Consider the following 17,337-nt stretch of genomic DNA (forward strand, 5'->3'; position numbering starts at 1 on the left):
TTTCCATTTGTCGTTTTTTCAAAAATCTGGGTTACAGTGAAGCATCAATAGATAAACGTTAAAAAATACTTAACATTTAAATAGTATAGCTACATAAAATAAAAATGCGCGTTAACATGATTTAAAGGGTTGGATCACCCAAAAATGAAAATTCTGTCATTAATTACTCACCTTCATGTCGTTTCACACCCATAAGACCTTCGTTCATATTTTTTTAACACAAATTGGTTGGTTCAGTGAGGCCTGCATTGACAGCAAGATAATTAACACTTTCAGATGCCCAGAAAGCTACTAAAGACAGTTCATTTGACTACAGTGGTTCAACCTTAATGTTATGAAGCGATGACAATACTTTTTGTGTGCCAAAAAAATGACTTGATTCAACAATATCTAGTGATGGACTGCTTCATGAAGCTTTGACGCTTTACAAAACTTTTGAATCAGTGGTTTGGAGCGTGTATCAAACTGCCAAAGTCACATGATTTTAGTAAACAAGGCTTTATGTCATGTCATAAATGTTTCGAAATTTCAATGGTTAACCACTGGGGAGTGTGACTTTGTCAGTTTGAGACACGCTCCGAACCACTGATTCAAAAACAAAAGATTCGTAAAGCTTTGAAGCTTCATGAAGCAGTGTTTTGAAATCGCCCATCACTAGATATTGTTGAATAAATTTTTTTTTTTTGGCACACAAAAAGTATTCTAGTCACCACTGTAGTCACATAAATGGTTTTAAATATGTTTTTAGTAGCTTTCTGGGCATCTGAAAGTGTTAATTGTCTTGCTGGCACTGAGCCAAAGGATTTTATCAAAGATATTTTAATTTGTGTTCTGAAGATGAACGAAGGTCTTACAGGTGTGGAACGACATGAGGGTGAGTAATTAATGACAGAATTTTCATTTTTGGGTGAACTAACCTTTTAACTTGAAATGTAGTGTGAAAATCACTTACTATCCTTTTTCAGTAAAATTATATGCCATTTTACTACTTTTTTGTCGTGACAACTTAATGCCACAAACCCTAAAATCCCAAAACGACTGTATAAATGATTTAAAGCTTCAGTATTTAACTTTTTTGTGTTCAAAATTTATAGAATGAGCGAGTACATCATGAATCCATTTTCCGCGTTTTTGTCTCATCCTGAATCACTACGGTACACCTATAATAAGTGTTTATATTCGGACTATTTTAGACCGGACAGGTTGTCACCGCTGCGGAGGAGCCCAGTACCTGCGTGACTCTTCATAGACATAAACAGAGAGAAGTAGCTCCGGCTACAATGTTCTTCCGCAAGACACATGCAGTTTTGTTTATTAAGTGCCAGAGCACCAAAAGTTACAGACTGCAGATAATGCACAACTTTTGACAGATTTAATTTCTAAAACCTGCTTTATATAAAATTATTAGCTTCATGTTTCTGCTTTTTAAATCCTCCAAAAATCGACCCCATTCTCTTCCATTCTAAATGCCTCACCATAACCTCAGTTTTTAACTTGTTTTTTTTTTCGAGAGAGAGATGAGTCGAAATTGTACGGAAGAGGATTAGGGCCAAGCTATAATAAAAAAATAAAACCATCTCAAAATTAAAGTTGTTAAATTTCGAGAAAAAACTCGTTAAATTTCGAGAATAAGGTCGAGATAAAATGTTGAGAATAAAGTCATTAAATTACGAGAAAAAAAGTTGTTAAATTACGAGAACAAATTCGTTAAATTATGAGAAAAAACTGTTAAATTTCGAGAAAAAAGTCGAGATAAAATGTTGAGAATAAAGTCATTAAATTACGAGAAAAAAAGTAGTTAAATTACGAGAACAAATTCGTTAAATTATGAGAAAAAACTGTTAAATTTCGAGAAAAAAGTCGAGATAAAATGTTGAGAATAAAGTCATTAAATTACGAGAAAAAAAGTAGTTAAATTATGAGAACAAATTCGTTAAATTATGAGAAAAAAATTGTTAAATTTCGAGAAAAAAGTCGAGATAAAATGTTGAGAATAAAGTCATTAAATTACGAGAAAAAAAGTTGTTAAATTACGAGAACAAATTCGTTAAATTATGAGAAAAAATTGTTACATTTCGAGAAAAAAGTCGAGATAAAATGTTGAGAATAAAGTCATTAAATTACGAGAAAAAAAGTAGTTAAATTATGAGAAAAAATTGTTACATTTCGAGAAAAAAGTCGAGATAAAATGTTGAGAATAAAGTCATTAAATTACGAGAAAAAAAGTAGTTAAATTATGAGAACAAATTCGTTAAATTATGAGAAAAAATTGTTAAATTTCGAGAAAAAAGTCGAGATAAAATGTTGAGAATAAAGTCATTAAATTACGAGAAAAAAAGTTGTTAAATTACGAGAACAAATTCGTTAAATTATGAGAAAAAACTTAAATTTCGAGAAAAAAGTCGAGATAAAATGTTGAGAATAAAGTCATTAAATTACGAGAAAAAAGTTGTTAAATTACGAGAACAAATTCGTTAAATTATGAGAAAAAATTTTTAAATTTCGAGAAAAAAGTCTAGATAAAATGTTGAGAATAAAGTCATTAAATTACGAGAAAAAAAGTAGTTAAATTATGAGAACAAATTCGTTAAATTATGAGAAAAAATTGTTAAATTTCAAGAAAAAAGTCGAGATAAAATGTTGAGAATAAAGTCATTAAATTACGAGATAAAAGTTGTTAAATTACGAGAACAAATTCGTTAAATTATGAGAAAAAATTGTTAAATTTCGAGAAAAAAGTCGAGATAAAATGTTGAGAATAAAGTTATTAAATTACGAGAAAAAAAGTTGTTAAATTACGAGAACAAATTCGTTAAATTATGAGAAAAAATTGTTACATTTCGAGAAAAAAGTCGAGATAAAATGTTGAGAATAAAGTCATTAAATTACGAGAAAAAAAGTAGTTAAATTACGAGAACAAATTCGTTAAATTATGAGAAAAAATTGTTAAATTTTGAGAAAAAAGTCGAGATAAAATGTTGAGAATAAAGTCATTAAATTACGAGAAAAAAAGTCGTTAAATTACGAGAACAAATTCGTTAAATTATGAGAAAAAATTTGTTAAATTTTGAGAAAAAAGTCGAGATAAAATGTTGAGAATAAAGTCATTAAATTACGAGAAAAAAAGTAGTTAAATTACGAGAACAAATTCGTTAAATTATGAGAACAAATTCGTTAAATTGAGAAAAAATTGTGAAATTTCGAGAAAAAAGTCGAGATAAAATGTTGAGAATAAAGTCATTAAATTACGAGAAAAAAAGTTGTTAAATTACGAGAACAAATTCGTTAAATTATGAGAAAAAATTTGTTAAATTTTGAGAAAAAAGTCGAGATAAAATGTTGAGAATAAAGTCATTAAATTACGACGAAAAAAGTAGTTAAATTACGAGAACAAATTCGTTAAATTATGAGAAAAAATTGTTAAATTTCGAGAAAAAAGTCGAGATAAAATGTTGAGAATAAAGTCATTAAATTACGAGAAAAAAGTTGTTAAATTACGAGAACAAATTTGTTAAATTATGAGAAAAAATTGTTACATTTCGAGAAAAAAGTCGAGATAAAATGTTGAGAATAAAGTCATTAAATTACGAGAAAAAAGTTGTTAAATTACGAGAACAAATTCGTTAAATTATGAGAAAAAATTTTTAAATTTCGAGAAAAAAGTCTAGATAAAATGTTGAGAATAAAGTCATTAAATTACTAGAAAAAAAGTAGTTAAATTATGAGAACAAATTCGTTAAATTATGAGAAAAAATTGTTAAATTTTGAGAAAAAAGTCGAGATAAAATGTTGAGAATAAAGTCATTAAATTACGAGAAAAAAAGTTTTTAAATTACGAGAACAAATTCGTTAAATTATGAGAAAAAATTTGTTAAATTTTGAGAAAAAAGTCGAGATAAAATGTTGAGAATAAAGTCATTAAATTACGAGAAAAAAAGTCATTAAATTACGAGAACAAATTCGTTAAATTATGAGAAAAATGTCCTTAAATTCTCATAATTTAACGACTTTTTTCTCGTAATTTAATTACTTTATTCTCAACATTTTATTTAGACTTTTTTCTCGAAATTTAACAACTTTAACATCTGGAGATGGTTTTATTTTTTTATTATTGCTTGGCCCTAATCCTCTTCTGTAAAATTGAGCTTAACTTGTATTGAACCCAGTATATTTCCATTAAGGTTCTGTAAGATCGTTGCAGGTTTGTAACGTAAATGTGTCTGTCTGTCGCCCTTCACAGCTTCTGCCAGAACTGGCAAACCCAGACGAGTTGCTGTCATACTTAGACCCTCCAGACCTCCCAAGCAGCAGCAATGACGATCTGCTTTCCCTCTTTGAGAACAACTGACTTCCTTCAGTCGGCCTTTTGGAGAGGCCCTAATTTGTTTGGCTGTCAGGAATCAAGAGGCACCTGAAGACTGACTCTGTACTTTACAAACAGGAAACAGCCATCCTTTTGCCTCTTCCTCGTGTAAATATCTCACTCTTTTACAAGCAACCTTTTCCACACATATATGGCAGCCATGTTGGTTGGCACTAAAGTGATATCTTTCAATACTAATGGAAATACATGTGCAGCTATAATCAGTTCATATGAATACGTCACACAGAACTGTGTGTGTGCTCACTAGGAAAGTATTGTAGCATTTTTAATTCAGATTTTTTTCCTTTTGTGAAAAGAAGACCTGAATAGAAAAAAATATATATATATATATTTCTTCCTGTACCGGCCTCTGTGTGTCCGCAATCTCTTGAAGGTTTGTTCTTCCAAAGCTCTACCACCACGGCTTCCCAAATCCTAGCCAGCTGGATGTCCACACTGTTTGTTTGTCCATCTCCCTCGAAAAAGCACAAGAGAATGCGTCAAACTGTACCTGGAAGCTTGTAAAGGAGACAACAAAAGGGAAGAAAGCTTATCTCGCAATCACCAGAATGATCTAACCCTCCCATCCCAGAGACTAACGATGGGAGTTTTGCAAAAGTCCTCCAAACTCTCATGCCACAGGACACAAGAATGTGTTCTGTTCTGGTACACCATGCAGCTTTGCACCTCATTTTGTAACGTGATTCATATGTCCAGCACCTTCAGACATATGCATCATGTTCTAAACAAATGCTTGAGGGCATCACGGCATGCATTCTTTACCTAATAGCAAACATTTCAGCACTGTACCCACATCATTGTGCATCTTCCTACAGACTGTTCCTCCTCCCGCAAAGTCCCGTGGATTTTCCACGCTAGTGGTCACAGTGCAAGAAGAAAGCAATTCACATTTCAAAGGGTAGTCAGTCGTGTGTCATCTGTCTTCTCTGTGAGTTCTCTTCATGCATGAGGCTTGGTCGTCTTAGGTCCTTGATGTTTGTAGCCCTCTTCTGACAAACTGCATACAATGTCGAAACATTCAACGTTGCCAATCGCCCCTTATTTTAGTGATAGACTGATTTATTTTCTCTCCAAACATTTTTTCTGTTCGGTTTTTATTTAGCCTTTTATTCATGAACTGTCATGTTAAAGTTTTATTTTATAATGCACAATATATTGTTCATATAATGTTTTTTTTTTTTTTTGCTGTTGTAAAAATGTACAAAAAAATATGTACATTTATCACAAGATGTCCATGGAATACCAAAGTTATGCACCCTGATTTGAAAAGGTGGCCCGTTTTAAAATTTTTGCCCATAGAATTTGATCTAATGTTTAATTTGTCCCACTTTTATCATTTTGTTTACATGTAAAATCATAGTTATTATACAACAAACAATGAAGAAAGTGTTTTTAGAATATGTTCTATATTTATAGATTTTACTTTTTAATTCAATTATATAATTAAGCTATATATTATCTCAATACCCATAAATGCATTAGCCAGTGCATAAAATTATTACAGCAACCGTACATTTCAGTAAAACTTTTATAACAGCAGCTCAGTGAAGGCTAACAATGTCCATGTATACAAGATGGATTTTTAAAATTATTTTTTGTTGTTGTTGTTGTTGTTGTTGTTGTTTTTTAAATTAAAACCGCCCACTCAAATAATTGTCAGTATTTATGATATTTGTAATAATGACATTTCCATGATTCTGATGTTACTCAAAGACTGTTGAAGAAGGCTGGCATCTGAATACTGTTTGGGATGTGTTTTGTTGATGAAACACCACCATTTGAAACATGTTTCCATTTTAAGTTATTATTTTTTTTTATGAATTGCAATATTAGGTTTTAGGGTTTTTTTTTTTTTCTGTTCTTCTTGGTGTAGAATTATGTACAAAAATGATGTTTGTCGTTGACAATTGAAATACTAAGAACTCCAACAGGAAAATGTGGGTTCAAGTTCTATAGCGTTTGTCTGTAGTTCACTTGTATATCCTTTTTCAAAGATGCACTGCCACAAATTCGTTCCCACTTTGTAGACACAAATAGGCATAAACTGAACTTTAAGACTCCTGAAGTTGTCGGCTCGGAGCTGTCGCATACTATCGATGTACAGTCGTTGAAGAGACAGTGGGCGCTGAGGCAGGAACAGAAGGGGTTGAATGAATTGGACTGTGTTCACTACTCAGCCACAGGTGAGGGTTCAGAGAGAGTCGAAGGAAAAAGGGGGAAGGGGCACATTAGGGATGCATGTACATATGTAAATGATAAATAGAGACACGTTAACAGAAATGTATTCATTTTCCCCAGGGGAATGTGCATTGTGTATTTAGAATTTGTAAAGCTTGCATCCTCCCATCAGAATCTAAATTGGGTAAAATGAATCTGTGTTTGTTAGCGTCTGTGGAACCTCTAAGCATTTGTTCACTTTTGTAAAATATTCATCCCACATGACTGAGGAATTTGGGGAGGGGATAAAAAGAGACACATTTGTTTTACATTTGTGTAATATTTAGCTTATGTGTATTGCTCCATTTCTTGTGTACTTAATAAGGTGCTACAGAAGATAATGAAGAAAATCCTGGGGAAATAATTTGGACAATACGGATATGGGGCCAGGAGCGGTTCCAAAAGATTGTAACCAAAATCCAGAGTTTGTACAATTTTGATATCATGATCAGGAAAATTAAAAAACAAAAATGAGGTACAATCTAAAGTGATTGGCACCAAATGTTGCAGTTGTCTTTGCTTGTACATTCTGTTGTACAATCATTTCATATTTTAAACTGGTCAGAGGAAAAAAACAACAAAAAACTAATTGTGATTTTTAGTCTTGCAAAACTGTATGTAGTTAGATGCTGTGACATCCTAATATTTATCTAATAAATATGTATTCAGATGAAACAACCTTTTAGTGTTTCTGATGTTTGGTTCATTTCATTTCTGATGTGCATGCGTAGCTGTGAAAACCACAGGCTTTACAATTACTGCAAGAAAACAACCACAAAGAACGACGCAAGCAGAGTTGGTTTTTAACCACAGGGAGGCAAATGTTTCCTATGGATAGAAAGGCTTCCTCGAGGGAGCACATGGTGGGATAACAAAGCAGTTTGAGAGGAGTTTGATTCATCTCAATGACTCGAATCTTTTAAGCAGGTTCACTAGAAAACCCCTGAATATACCGGGGAGTGAATGATTCTTTGAATCATTCACTAAATCGATTCTTTATATAAGACAAAGTGCTTCAATACCGAAACAAACATTATTAGGCCTACCCATCTACCAAAAGAAGCCAGAAAGTCGTTAATTTATACACATTCATAATTTTCTAATCCCTTTTCTCTCCTGGCTGTGAACGAATTCTTCTTCACTATCAGTCCGAATGTTTGTGATTAGTCCATAATGACTAGCGCGGAGAAGTAACATAATAACATGTATAATGTGGACAACAGTTTACATCTGAATACTGATGGCCTCGAAGGGCTTAAAAAGTAGGCTAATCGCATCAAAATAATATACTTATGTCGACTCGTCAGACCACATGGTGTCGCTGTTCAGTTTAACTTGACCGTTTTATAGCTCCCCTTGCCTTGACCATAGAAGAACATGTCACCGTCACATGACTGTGGCTAAACCTTGAACGCATTTCATGTATTTGTTGATGGGTTTACAACACTACAGCAAGAATGTTACAACTGAAAAATCGTTTGAAATATTGTTCTGTCGCAATCGCTGGAAAACGATTGGTTTCAGGGCCGATGAAAAACCCTCTTGTGTTTATGGACATTGCAGCTGACGACGAGCCCATTGGAAGAATTATTATTGAGGCAAGTCATGATTTAGCAAAGCTGAATAGTACATAATGCTCTAGTTATTTGTCATGTAACAGAAATGCATGAAACAGAGACTGAAAAGTCGAAATTAATATAAAAGTGCATGGTGCAATGAAAAGAGTGAGGGAAAATGACGCGAATAATGCGAAAATGTTTTCAGCAGTTGTTTAATTATGACGAATATTATAAATAATAGAAATTATAATAATTGTAACAATGTTGTTGTAATAATATTCTGAAGGCTGGTTTTCATATTTTTTTGCAGCTTTATGCTGACGCTGTACCAAAAACGGCTGGTAAGCAAACATGGGTTTCATAAAAATAATAATAATAATAATTTTAAGGTATTCGTATAGAATGTATAGGGTCCATCAAAAAATAATATAAATGAAAATGTACTTAAAAAACATAGAATGTACGATATAAAAATATACGATTTATAATCTACAATACTTCTCATGGTTCTTGTCTTTCAGCAAACTTCCGGGCCCTCTGTACAGGAGAATATGGCTTTGGATATAAGGGCTCAGATTTCCACAGAATCATCCCTGAGTTCATGTGTCAGGTAACTATTAGTGCTACTGCTCATTTAGCATTGCCATGTCTGTTATTTATCAAGCTTAAAATGTCATCGTATCTCTTTATGTTTCTGAGTTAAGAGTTATATGTTTTGGTCCTAAGGCCATCTAATTATTGATGTTTTGCTGACAGGGTGGAGATTTCACCAATCATAATGGCACCGGTGGAAAGTCTATTTATGGAAAGAAATTTAACGATGAGAATTTCAAGCTGAAACACACTGGACCAGGTGATGTCACTACTGTACTGTCACAAAAATAGAGGGTTAAAGCTGATATTACTGCTTTTGATTACACACGTGATCATATCCATGCATCTGATTATTTTCAATTATTTATTCCATTATTTGTTTTGCATTTCTGTGCTGATTTTATCAGTGGGGGGTGTGCTTAAGAACTTGTGAACTAATCAAATGTTAAATGTGTTAGCAGTAACAGATCTGAGTCACTATCTATAGTCACATTGGTAGCTGGTCCCAAAATATTTCATAATGCAATGGAAACTTTGTGAATGGATTACAGTACAAGTCAATGGAAATCCTTCATCCATTCTGCTAGACATGGCATCTAGTTACTCTGATTCAGCAAAATTTTATCATTACAAGTCTGTCAAAGTGTGCAAAAACCTACATGTGCACATCTGTTTAAAGCCACGAGGTGGTGGTAAGGATCCCTCAGTTGCAGAAACAGATTTTGTAATCTTCAAACAAATGACCTACTTTCTAAGCAAGTCAAAGCCAGCATATCCTAGTGCATTTTTGGTGCCAGGGGGATCCTACACCGGCACAGCATCTTGATAGATTAATATGGGCAAATAGTGTTGGGTTGTGTAATACATGGCTGGATGTAATTGTAGTAGAGAGCCGTAACTTACCCAACACAGATGTTGTCTTTCATCCAGTACCCCCTGCTGCTTTTCAAACTCTCCTTGTTTTTTTATTGTGGAACTGTAGATTGTTAGATTTTCCTTGAATCTCTATATCATTAAATTATTCAAAGTGACAAATTTGCTTATATAAAGCATGCAGTAGGTGGTCTGATTCTCTCTCTCTCTCTCTTGTAGGTGTTCTGTCTATGGCAAACTCTGGGCCCAACACAAATGGATCCCAGTTTTTCATCTGCACTGCAAAAACAGAATGGTATGCTGGTGGAGAGATGATTTAATTATTATCCATCCCAAGTGTTTTCCTTTTTATGAGAGTGATGTTCCTGACATTCTTTGTTTTTTTTTTAGGCTTGATGGCAAGCATGTTGTGTTCGGGCAGGTCAAAGAAGGTATGGATACAGTCTCTCTTATGGAGTCCTATGGCTTACATGATGGAGGAACAGTAAAGAAGATTGTCATTACAGACTGTGGAGAACTCAAGTAACCCAGGAAAAATGTGTTCATTTTGATATGATCAAACTTTTTCACAATTGAAACTGCTTATACATGTGTTTTGAAATTAATTATATAATTTTTTTTTCTACATTTCTGTTACCTACCTACCTATTGCCATTTTAGTTTGTCAGTCTATGGATTCATTAAGGTGTTTTATGCTTGCTAAGTAAGCAAACGACTCAGTAAGTATGGTTATTACTTACCCCTACACAAGAAATCTCGCTTATGGGTAAATACCATGGGCCATGAGGAAATTTATACTGTTAAAGCCATTTTATAAAGGCTATATGGAGATTGTTTATCTTCTAAAAGCTACGCCAGAGAAACCCCAAGAGGTATTTTAAGTAAATAAATGCACATGAAACTGGTTTTGACATATGGAATTTCTTCTAGGATATTTGCATCCTGTGCCCATTTTTTTTGTTTTAATGACTCAAGGCTGTTTTCCAGATGAGGGCCGGCTACAACTGCAGCAGTATATCTAGTTGCGTGGCATGCTTTTTAAATCTTCCCAAGAATGATCCCAAACCTTTTTTTAGACTCCATCCAGCGACAAGATTTCCTGTCCCCCTAAAGCAGGATATGACATCCTGTTTGGCTATGAAACATCTCCACCTCCAACGTTAACCTTTCAGCAAGAGTCTTCTAAACTCGTTAATACAATATTTGTGGAGACACTTGGGAATACAAGTTTGTCAGATGTGTTCCATTACAACTGCAGCAAGCTGACATCCACATACCCTGAAATGAAAATGAGCGGTCTGTTTTAGACGGTGTGTAGGTGTAGCTTATCATAGTAATGCCTTATGAAAGTAAATTATGAACCTTTGTGGAGAACAGTGCTCTCTCCTAAATGAAACCATATGGGGTCTGAACTCACAACTGATTTGTTTGACTTCTCCGATTGCACTGTTGCTATAGAGACATTCTCATTCCCGTTCTGTTTTAGTCTGCATTGTTGCAACAAACTTGATATAATTTGGGCCTCCACCCTCTAGTGAAGTTTAAGGGATTTGGAATGTGTAGACCAATTACTTAAAGTTGGCTTCAAGTGTAAAGCCAGCGCCAAGTCCTAACCTTCACATACAGCGCTCATGTGTTTACAATCATCACAAGTAATTAGGGCGAGTGAAAAAATACACATCTGTGTCTTCAAACCTGCGCTGTTGTAAAGACCAGGCGAACAACGCTAAACTTAAAGAAATGCTCTTCGAAAAACGAATGTGATGTCAGAATGACAGCTGTTCCCCACGGCTTCAGACTTTGGTTTTCAATTACGCAAACATCGTTCCCGAGGACCGTATCTAAATAATTAATCAGTCCATACTGCCTTCAGCGTGACTGATTTAAAATGGACGCAATTTCCCGACACCCAGAAATGGGCCAAAGAATAGGTTAAAACCCAAAAACAGGCTGTATTTCTATTTGGCCCGAACTGAACAGACATATATCAGTGTGTGCAAGAAACGAAACGGAGTCATGATTCATGTAGTCAATGTTTTAATTGAATAAACTTCTAAAAGCACAGTCTTCAGTTTTCCTAACTAACAAATAAGGCACATATCGGAATGCCGTTTCATGGACGCTGAGCTACAGATTTCATCTCGTCTCACATTCTAGTACATTCCATAATCAACGCTTTCTGTTGCTCGGTCCACTCCAATATGATGACAAATATTTTACAGACATTACAAACATGAGTGTTAAATCAGTACATTCAGTAAATCTATTAATGGTACTGGAAATCCTAGGAGTGAACAGAGGCATTTATTAATGACTAACAAGAGAGGTGTATTCTACAAAAGAATTAATCACGTATAACATTAATATTAAATAAGAATACATTGCACAAATTATAATTCTTGAATCGTTTAAAAAACATGCACATGCAAACTTCAGTCCCACACACTTGTTTAAAAAATAGCCTTCGATTTTTTTTTTTTTTTTTTTTTTCTTTTCATGTGAAGAAAACATTTCAACATCATTCCTGGACTTGGCAGTAACTGGAGACGGCTAACTAGAGCTCACAGTTTCATACAGTATGGACCTGATTCACTAACACATTTTGACCATGTAAAAGGTTTGTACGTGCAATTCAGTGTTATGGTCACTGACTCAGTTAGTCACGTCTTTTTGCCACTGTTTTGCATCTATAAAACACCTCAGTAAAAAGGCCCTACGACTTACAGTGTGTGAGTCAGTCTCTGTTATGTTAAAAACAGATGCGGTGATGTTAAAGCGAGTGTTATAGGTTTCCTATAAATGCAAATCAAAACATTCATGCTATATATAGCAGACACACAACAATTCGAAACAAAGTTGAAGCACACTTATGCTCGTAACAGGTAAGGTTACTATATACCAATAACATCTAGAATAACAAAACACAAATAAAATGGCTTGTAAGGGCATAATAATTATGTACCAACCTTTGAATAATATTCTATGTAGTCATCAATATTTTCTTCATAGAGTAGCTTCTGTTGCATATTTTATACAAAAAAAATTGAATTGTTAAAAAAAGAACAAAATCCTTCCATAAATATTTCTGTAGGATATAACCAAAGATTATTGTAAAACATCAAAAGAAAAAAAAAACCTCCCAGATCTTTTGCATCTCAGTATTTTGCCCTTTTTCACATACAAAGTTTTAATATTGCATCATAACATTTTGAAATAGCTAACTTGATGATGGCAATCGAATATATACATAAAACACATACTAGTATCTTTGTAAGGGAAAAAAAATCTTGTCTGGATATCAAATTGCTCCAAAATCTTCATTATCTATATTGTTTCCAAAATACACATACCTTTAATAGAAAATAACACGTTTATACTGAAAGTGAGCTATAAAAGTCAAGTATATGTATTTCAAGACAAAAACACATGCGCAAAAAAGCACTTTGTATAGTTTTAAATGCATGGACACTGTCAATACCACAAGCTCCGTCTTTCGTTCAGTATAACAGAAACCAACAGGGGAAGCTCATTTACACAAATCCGCAAAACTCTGGGCTATTATCTTTTTAGTCATGCATATAGTGCAATGCAATTTTGCTATAGTGAAGCAAATTTAATGAGGCCTTGATCTAGTGGTGCATTCAGTTCGGGCATACAGAACTGACAATAAGTTGAATTGATCCCAAAACTGCAAGGAAATCATTATGTGTAGACTACCAGCTACGGGTGATCAGCAATGATTATGATAAATCCACAGTAATCGTTTATTTAACTGGTTATTTTCATTCATTACGGTGTTTATCAAAAAGCAGAGTATATATATCATTCCAGCCTAAATGAAGCCTGAAGTAAACCTTGGCGTGTAAGAATGTACGCACAGTGAAGCCATTGGCAACACCGGCAAAAACACAGTTACCAAGAAATAAAGGGTCTCAGAAACAATGATGACGTCCAAAGAAGAAAGTAGCGACTTACAGAAACAGCCTTGTTTTTTAATTTAACAGTGATCTAATGACTGACTGCTTGGCAGTTTTCACTCCTTGAATTTCCCATCAGAAAATCAAGTCCATTTTTCTTTCCCGAAGTAGAATTAGCTGGTTTACATTTTCAGACATCTAATCGGCTCTTTTATACCTCAGCATCATACATGACATCCCCTAGCAAAAATCCTGATTTTTCCAAAACCAAACTGTGTTAAGGCACTAGATGTTCCCTTCAGAGAAGATTTATATCGATCTGAGTTTATTCCAATAAATGAAACAACTAATATTCAACAAAATATGTGGACTCCAAAGATAAGTAAACAATTATACACATTGTATTTACCATATAAATGCGTTTAACTTCATATGTACATCTAGGATTAACAACGCAATGTCAGTTCTCACAATATCCATCTACGACTTCCCACTGGAACACGTAAAGCTACATTTATTGTTCAATAATTCTGGGTCACACTCAAATATGATCGATTAGTACTTTGTGTGAGCCATAACAAGAGGTAACGGCACATAGATGAGATCCTGTACAAACTTACTTCCATACAAATATTAACATGCTCCAATCATAATCCTCTCAGTAATACGTCTCTGTCCAAAACGTCTTCTGACCAATCAAATGTACCCAAATTGTTGTCTCATTACATCTCAAAAAAACTCTCCAGCATTACTTACTTTGTCCTTCTTTTCCCTTTACAACTAATATATATGTCCTCTCAGATAGAAAATGCTTCCCAAAAATCACAGTTTGAACAGGGTGTAATTCATCAGTTATGTTTGCAGCTAATGTATAAACACACATATGGGGTTACACAAAAAAAAAAGACATTTAAAATTAAGGATTTCATTCTGAAATATGATCAGAATGATTGTGTAAACAACGGAAAATTTCTTGATTGAAACATTTTAGTGCAAGGGTCAAATTCAACATTCTTAAAAAATAAAGGTTCTTTTTGCAACAATGGTTCAATGAAGAACCTTTAACATCCATAGACCCTTCTTACTGCACAAAAGTTTCTTTTTTAGATTATTCAAATGTTCTTCATGCTGAAAGAAAAAGGTTCTTTTTAGAACTGTTCACTGAAAGGTTCCCCAAAATGGTTCTTCTGTGGCACTGCTATGCAAACCCCATTATGGAACCTATATTTTTAAGAGTGAAATAATGAATCATTTTGAATTTAAAAATGAATGAGCAGTGTTCATTTAAGACACATACACTCTATTTCATCGGAGATGTGTCATTCAAACACACTCTTTATCCTGAGGCAAATATCTCAGTGAAGAACAGGCATTATGTTTTTGAATGCTTGCACATGGACTGAAAAGCTCACATTTTGACCCCTGTACCAAAACACTTTATAAGACGTTTGAAGCAGTTCTCTGGCAACAATTGACGACGTACGTGATCACATTTCAAAGGACAGTGATGATCAGCAAGTCGTGTTTTTTTTTCTTTTTTCGATCATCCACACAATTCAATCGACTTCATGCGACAATGTAAAAGAACTGATGACTCTGCATAAGCTGCAATGGTTTTGCATAGTTGCCAACAACTCGATTCAAATGTTCTGGTTGCCTCCAGGGCTGCTTTTAGCCAACCTGACAAAAATATCTCGCATTTGGCAATTCATACATGTATGTGAAAGACTTAAACTACCTGACGCGCTAAACCAATGCATTAAAAAGTTCTATTCTACAGTAGTTTCTAATGGCAAGATGTGGGGTTAGACGATACCTGTCCAGATATAAACACAGATGAAATTATCCCAGTTTAGTTAATTCAATTGCACTACGATACGATATACAAACATAAATAAATATGTGACACAAAAGCTAGGGATGGAGAATCCATTATCCCTCTGTTAATTCACAGTTAACATGATGTGCTATTGACCCAGAAACTCTGCAAAGGCACACTGGGCCCTTGTTTGACTAACGCAACAACTTTAGTGCTTGGCACATCCTCATAGTTCACTTGGTAGGGAAAATGAAGGGAGAGTCTGTAAACACACAATCAGGGGACGCAATGGTGAGGTAATCCACTGCATCCCGTACGGATAGAAATACTGTTCCAAACATATTCAATTGTCCAGTATACACAATAAATGCGTCGCATGCTGCTGATACACAAAGCCGTTACTAGCGTTAGAGATATTTACATGAATATTTTGGCACTTTTCACTTTTTCTTGGAGCACTTGGTAGGCGAAGTGATGGGAAAGGGGGGAGACGACCTCAGGATCCTCCTTATTGCACACGGCGGCAGTAGTAGCCCAGGACTTTGCACTTCTCGCACAGATGCTGCGGGTGCTCCTTACTCTGGTCGGAAACGTCCAGGCCATCGGGTTTCTCTAAAGGACGCTGAGAGGAGCAGAACATGTGAATCACACTTTGAACGCACGTGTATTTCTGTCCACGACATCAGTCAGGTTGAAACTGGAGATTTCTTTTAGCATTTGGCTAGACTCTTTGGAGATATGGTTTTGGAGACGAAGTATCAGGAACTTGAAGGTCCAAGTCTCAAACCACAATGGACCAACCGCAGGGGTGTGTCAGAAATTTGTTTAGGACCACTATCAAGAGCCAATTCGTCCTTGTTGTGTTTGTAATGGTTGCCAGCGGTACATGTTTTGTTATAAATACTTCATTACATTTTTTTCCCCTCAATTATTTTGCGCAGTTTATTATACAAGAAGATTCCAAGTAATTTTAGATGCCTACAGGATTCTATCGCTCAGGATGACAACCAGGGAGGGAAGACTCTATAGTGAATCTTTGTCTTGGACGCGATGCAAAAGACACTGAGAATGTGCGCGAGCCAAATCTTTTTGGCTGTTGATCACAAATAATACTTCTGCAATTATTTGTTTTCCCACCCATTGCTTTTGGAAGATCGTTTTACAATTGTGTTATTCTTTCCTGTACGTCTCAGTTGCGCTTCGTGAATTACGGAAAACCGGGTTACAACGGGCCATTGGGAGGAGATAGCGCTGCGACCCGAGGGAGTGTTTGCTCGTGGGCCAAAGGCTTTTGTGAATGATAATAAGAGGAAATGTCTAATACCTCTCTGAATTAATAATTTGGCAACAGTGGTCTGATGCTCCTAATAAGCAGAACGAATTCCTGCCAAAACCGAAAAAGCGCAGGAAGCTGGGGAGGACTTTATATAATACCTCTGTTCCATGTCTGCTCTCATACTGTAAAGATGTCAGCCATGTTCCCTGTGCATGTCATTAAATATGAGAATGATAAAAGCAGGGATCTCCGGACGCCTGCTTCTCGAGTACATTCTGGCGCAGGTCTGACTTTTTTACACAGCAGTGTGGCATTGGCACTACTAAGATACTTTCACTTAATCATCCATCGGGAACGACTGGAGATATTAAATACTTTACAGCGTACGATCTGGAGTATTGAGCGATTTCCATACTGCACGATTTGGAAGAATGATTTCCATTGTGAGAAAACAATAAAAACTGATTTTTTCATATGTTTGCTTGGGTTACAGGGGAAAAGGACCAGCTGCAAACCCTTAAAGGCTTTTTGATATATATTGCAGTGAGCTGCACTTCTCACACGCTTACTGCAGGAAACATGTTAAGTGGGTGAGATTGAAAAGCTAAAGAATTTGCTTGTCAGAAGGGAATTAACCATAATACTCTGTCCTGTGGAAGAGCTGGCCTTCTCAACAGCTGGTTCATTCTGCACAACGG

General features: G+C 34.9%; 3 protein-coding genes across 18 annotated transcripts in view; 2 read left to right on the plus strand and 1 right to left on the minus strand.

The window, feature by feature from the left end:
• The window catches only part of zmiz1a (zinc finger, MIZ-type containing 1a), a 165,709-nt gene extending 158,438 nt beyond the window's left edge, over nucleotides 1–7,271 (plus strand). For all 16 annotated transcript variants that reach the window (XM_067386432.1, XM_067386434.1, XM_067386429.1 and 13 more), the window contains one exon: nucleotides 4,241–7,271. In XM_067386432.1, the coding sequence (XP_067242533.1) occupies nucleotides 4,241–4,348 (108 nt within the window). In that variant the 3' untranslated portion in view covers nucleotides 4,349–7,271. The remainder of the gene's footprint in view (nucleotides 1–4,240) is intronic.
• Nucleotides 7,272–7,977: 706 nt separating this feature from the next.
• ppifa (peptidylprolyl isomerase Fa) lies at nucleotides 7,978–15,099 on the plus strand. The gene is made up of 6 exons (XM_067386446.1): nucleotides 7,978–8,199; nucleotides 8,471–8,501; nucleotides 8,682–8,770; nucleotides 8,917–9,013; nucleotides 9,847–9,922; nucleotides 10,018–15,099. The coding sequence occupies exons 1-6, from the start codon at nucleotides 8,059–8,061 to the stop codon at nucleotides 10,151–10,153; spliced, it is 570 nt and encodes a 189-aa protein (XP_067242547.1). The 5' UTR covers nucleotides 7,978–8,058; the 3' UTR covers nucleotides 10,154–15,099.
• A 154-nt stretch (nucleotides 15,100–15,253) lies between these two features.
• zcchc24 (zinc finger, CCHC domain containing 24) overlaps nucleotides 15,254–17,337 on the minus strand; it is a 38,676-nt gene continuing 36,592 nt past the window's right edge. Inside the window, exon 4 of the mRNA XM_067386445.1 lies at nucleotides 15,254–15,985. Within this exon, the coding sequence (XP_067242546.1) occupies nucleotides 15,872–15,985 (114 nt within the window). The 3' untranslated portion in view covers nucleotides 15,254–15,871. The remainder of the gene's footprint in view (nucleotides 15,986–17,337) is intronic.

Source organism: Chanodichthys erythropterus, chromosome 5 (genome assembly GCF_024489055.1).
Source record: "Chanodichthys erythropterus isolate Z2021 chromosome 5, ASM2448905v1, whole genome shotgun sequence".
Classification (NCBI taxonomy): Eukaryota; Metazoa; Chordata; class Actinopteri; order Cypriniformes; family Xenocyprididae; genus Chanodichthys; species Chanodichthys erythropterus.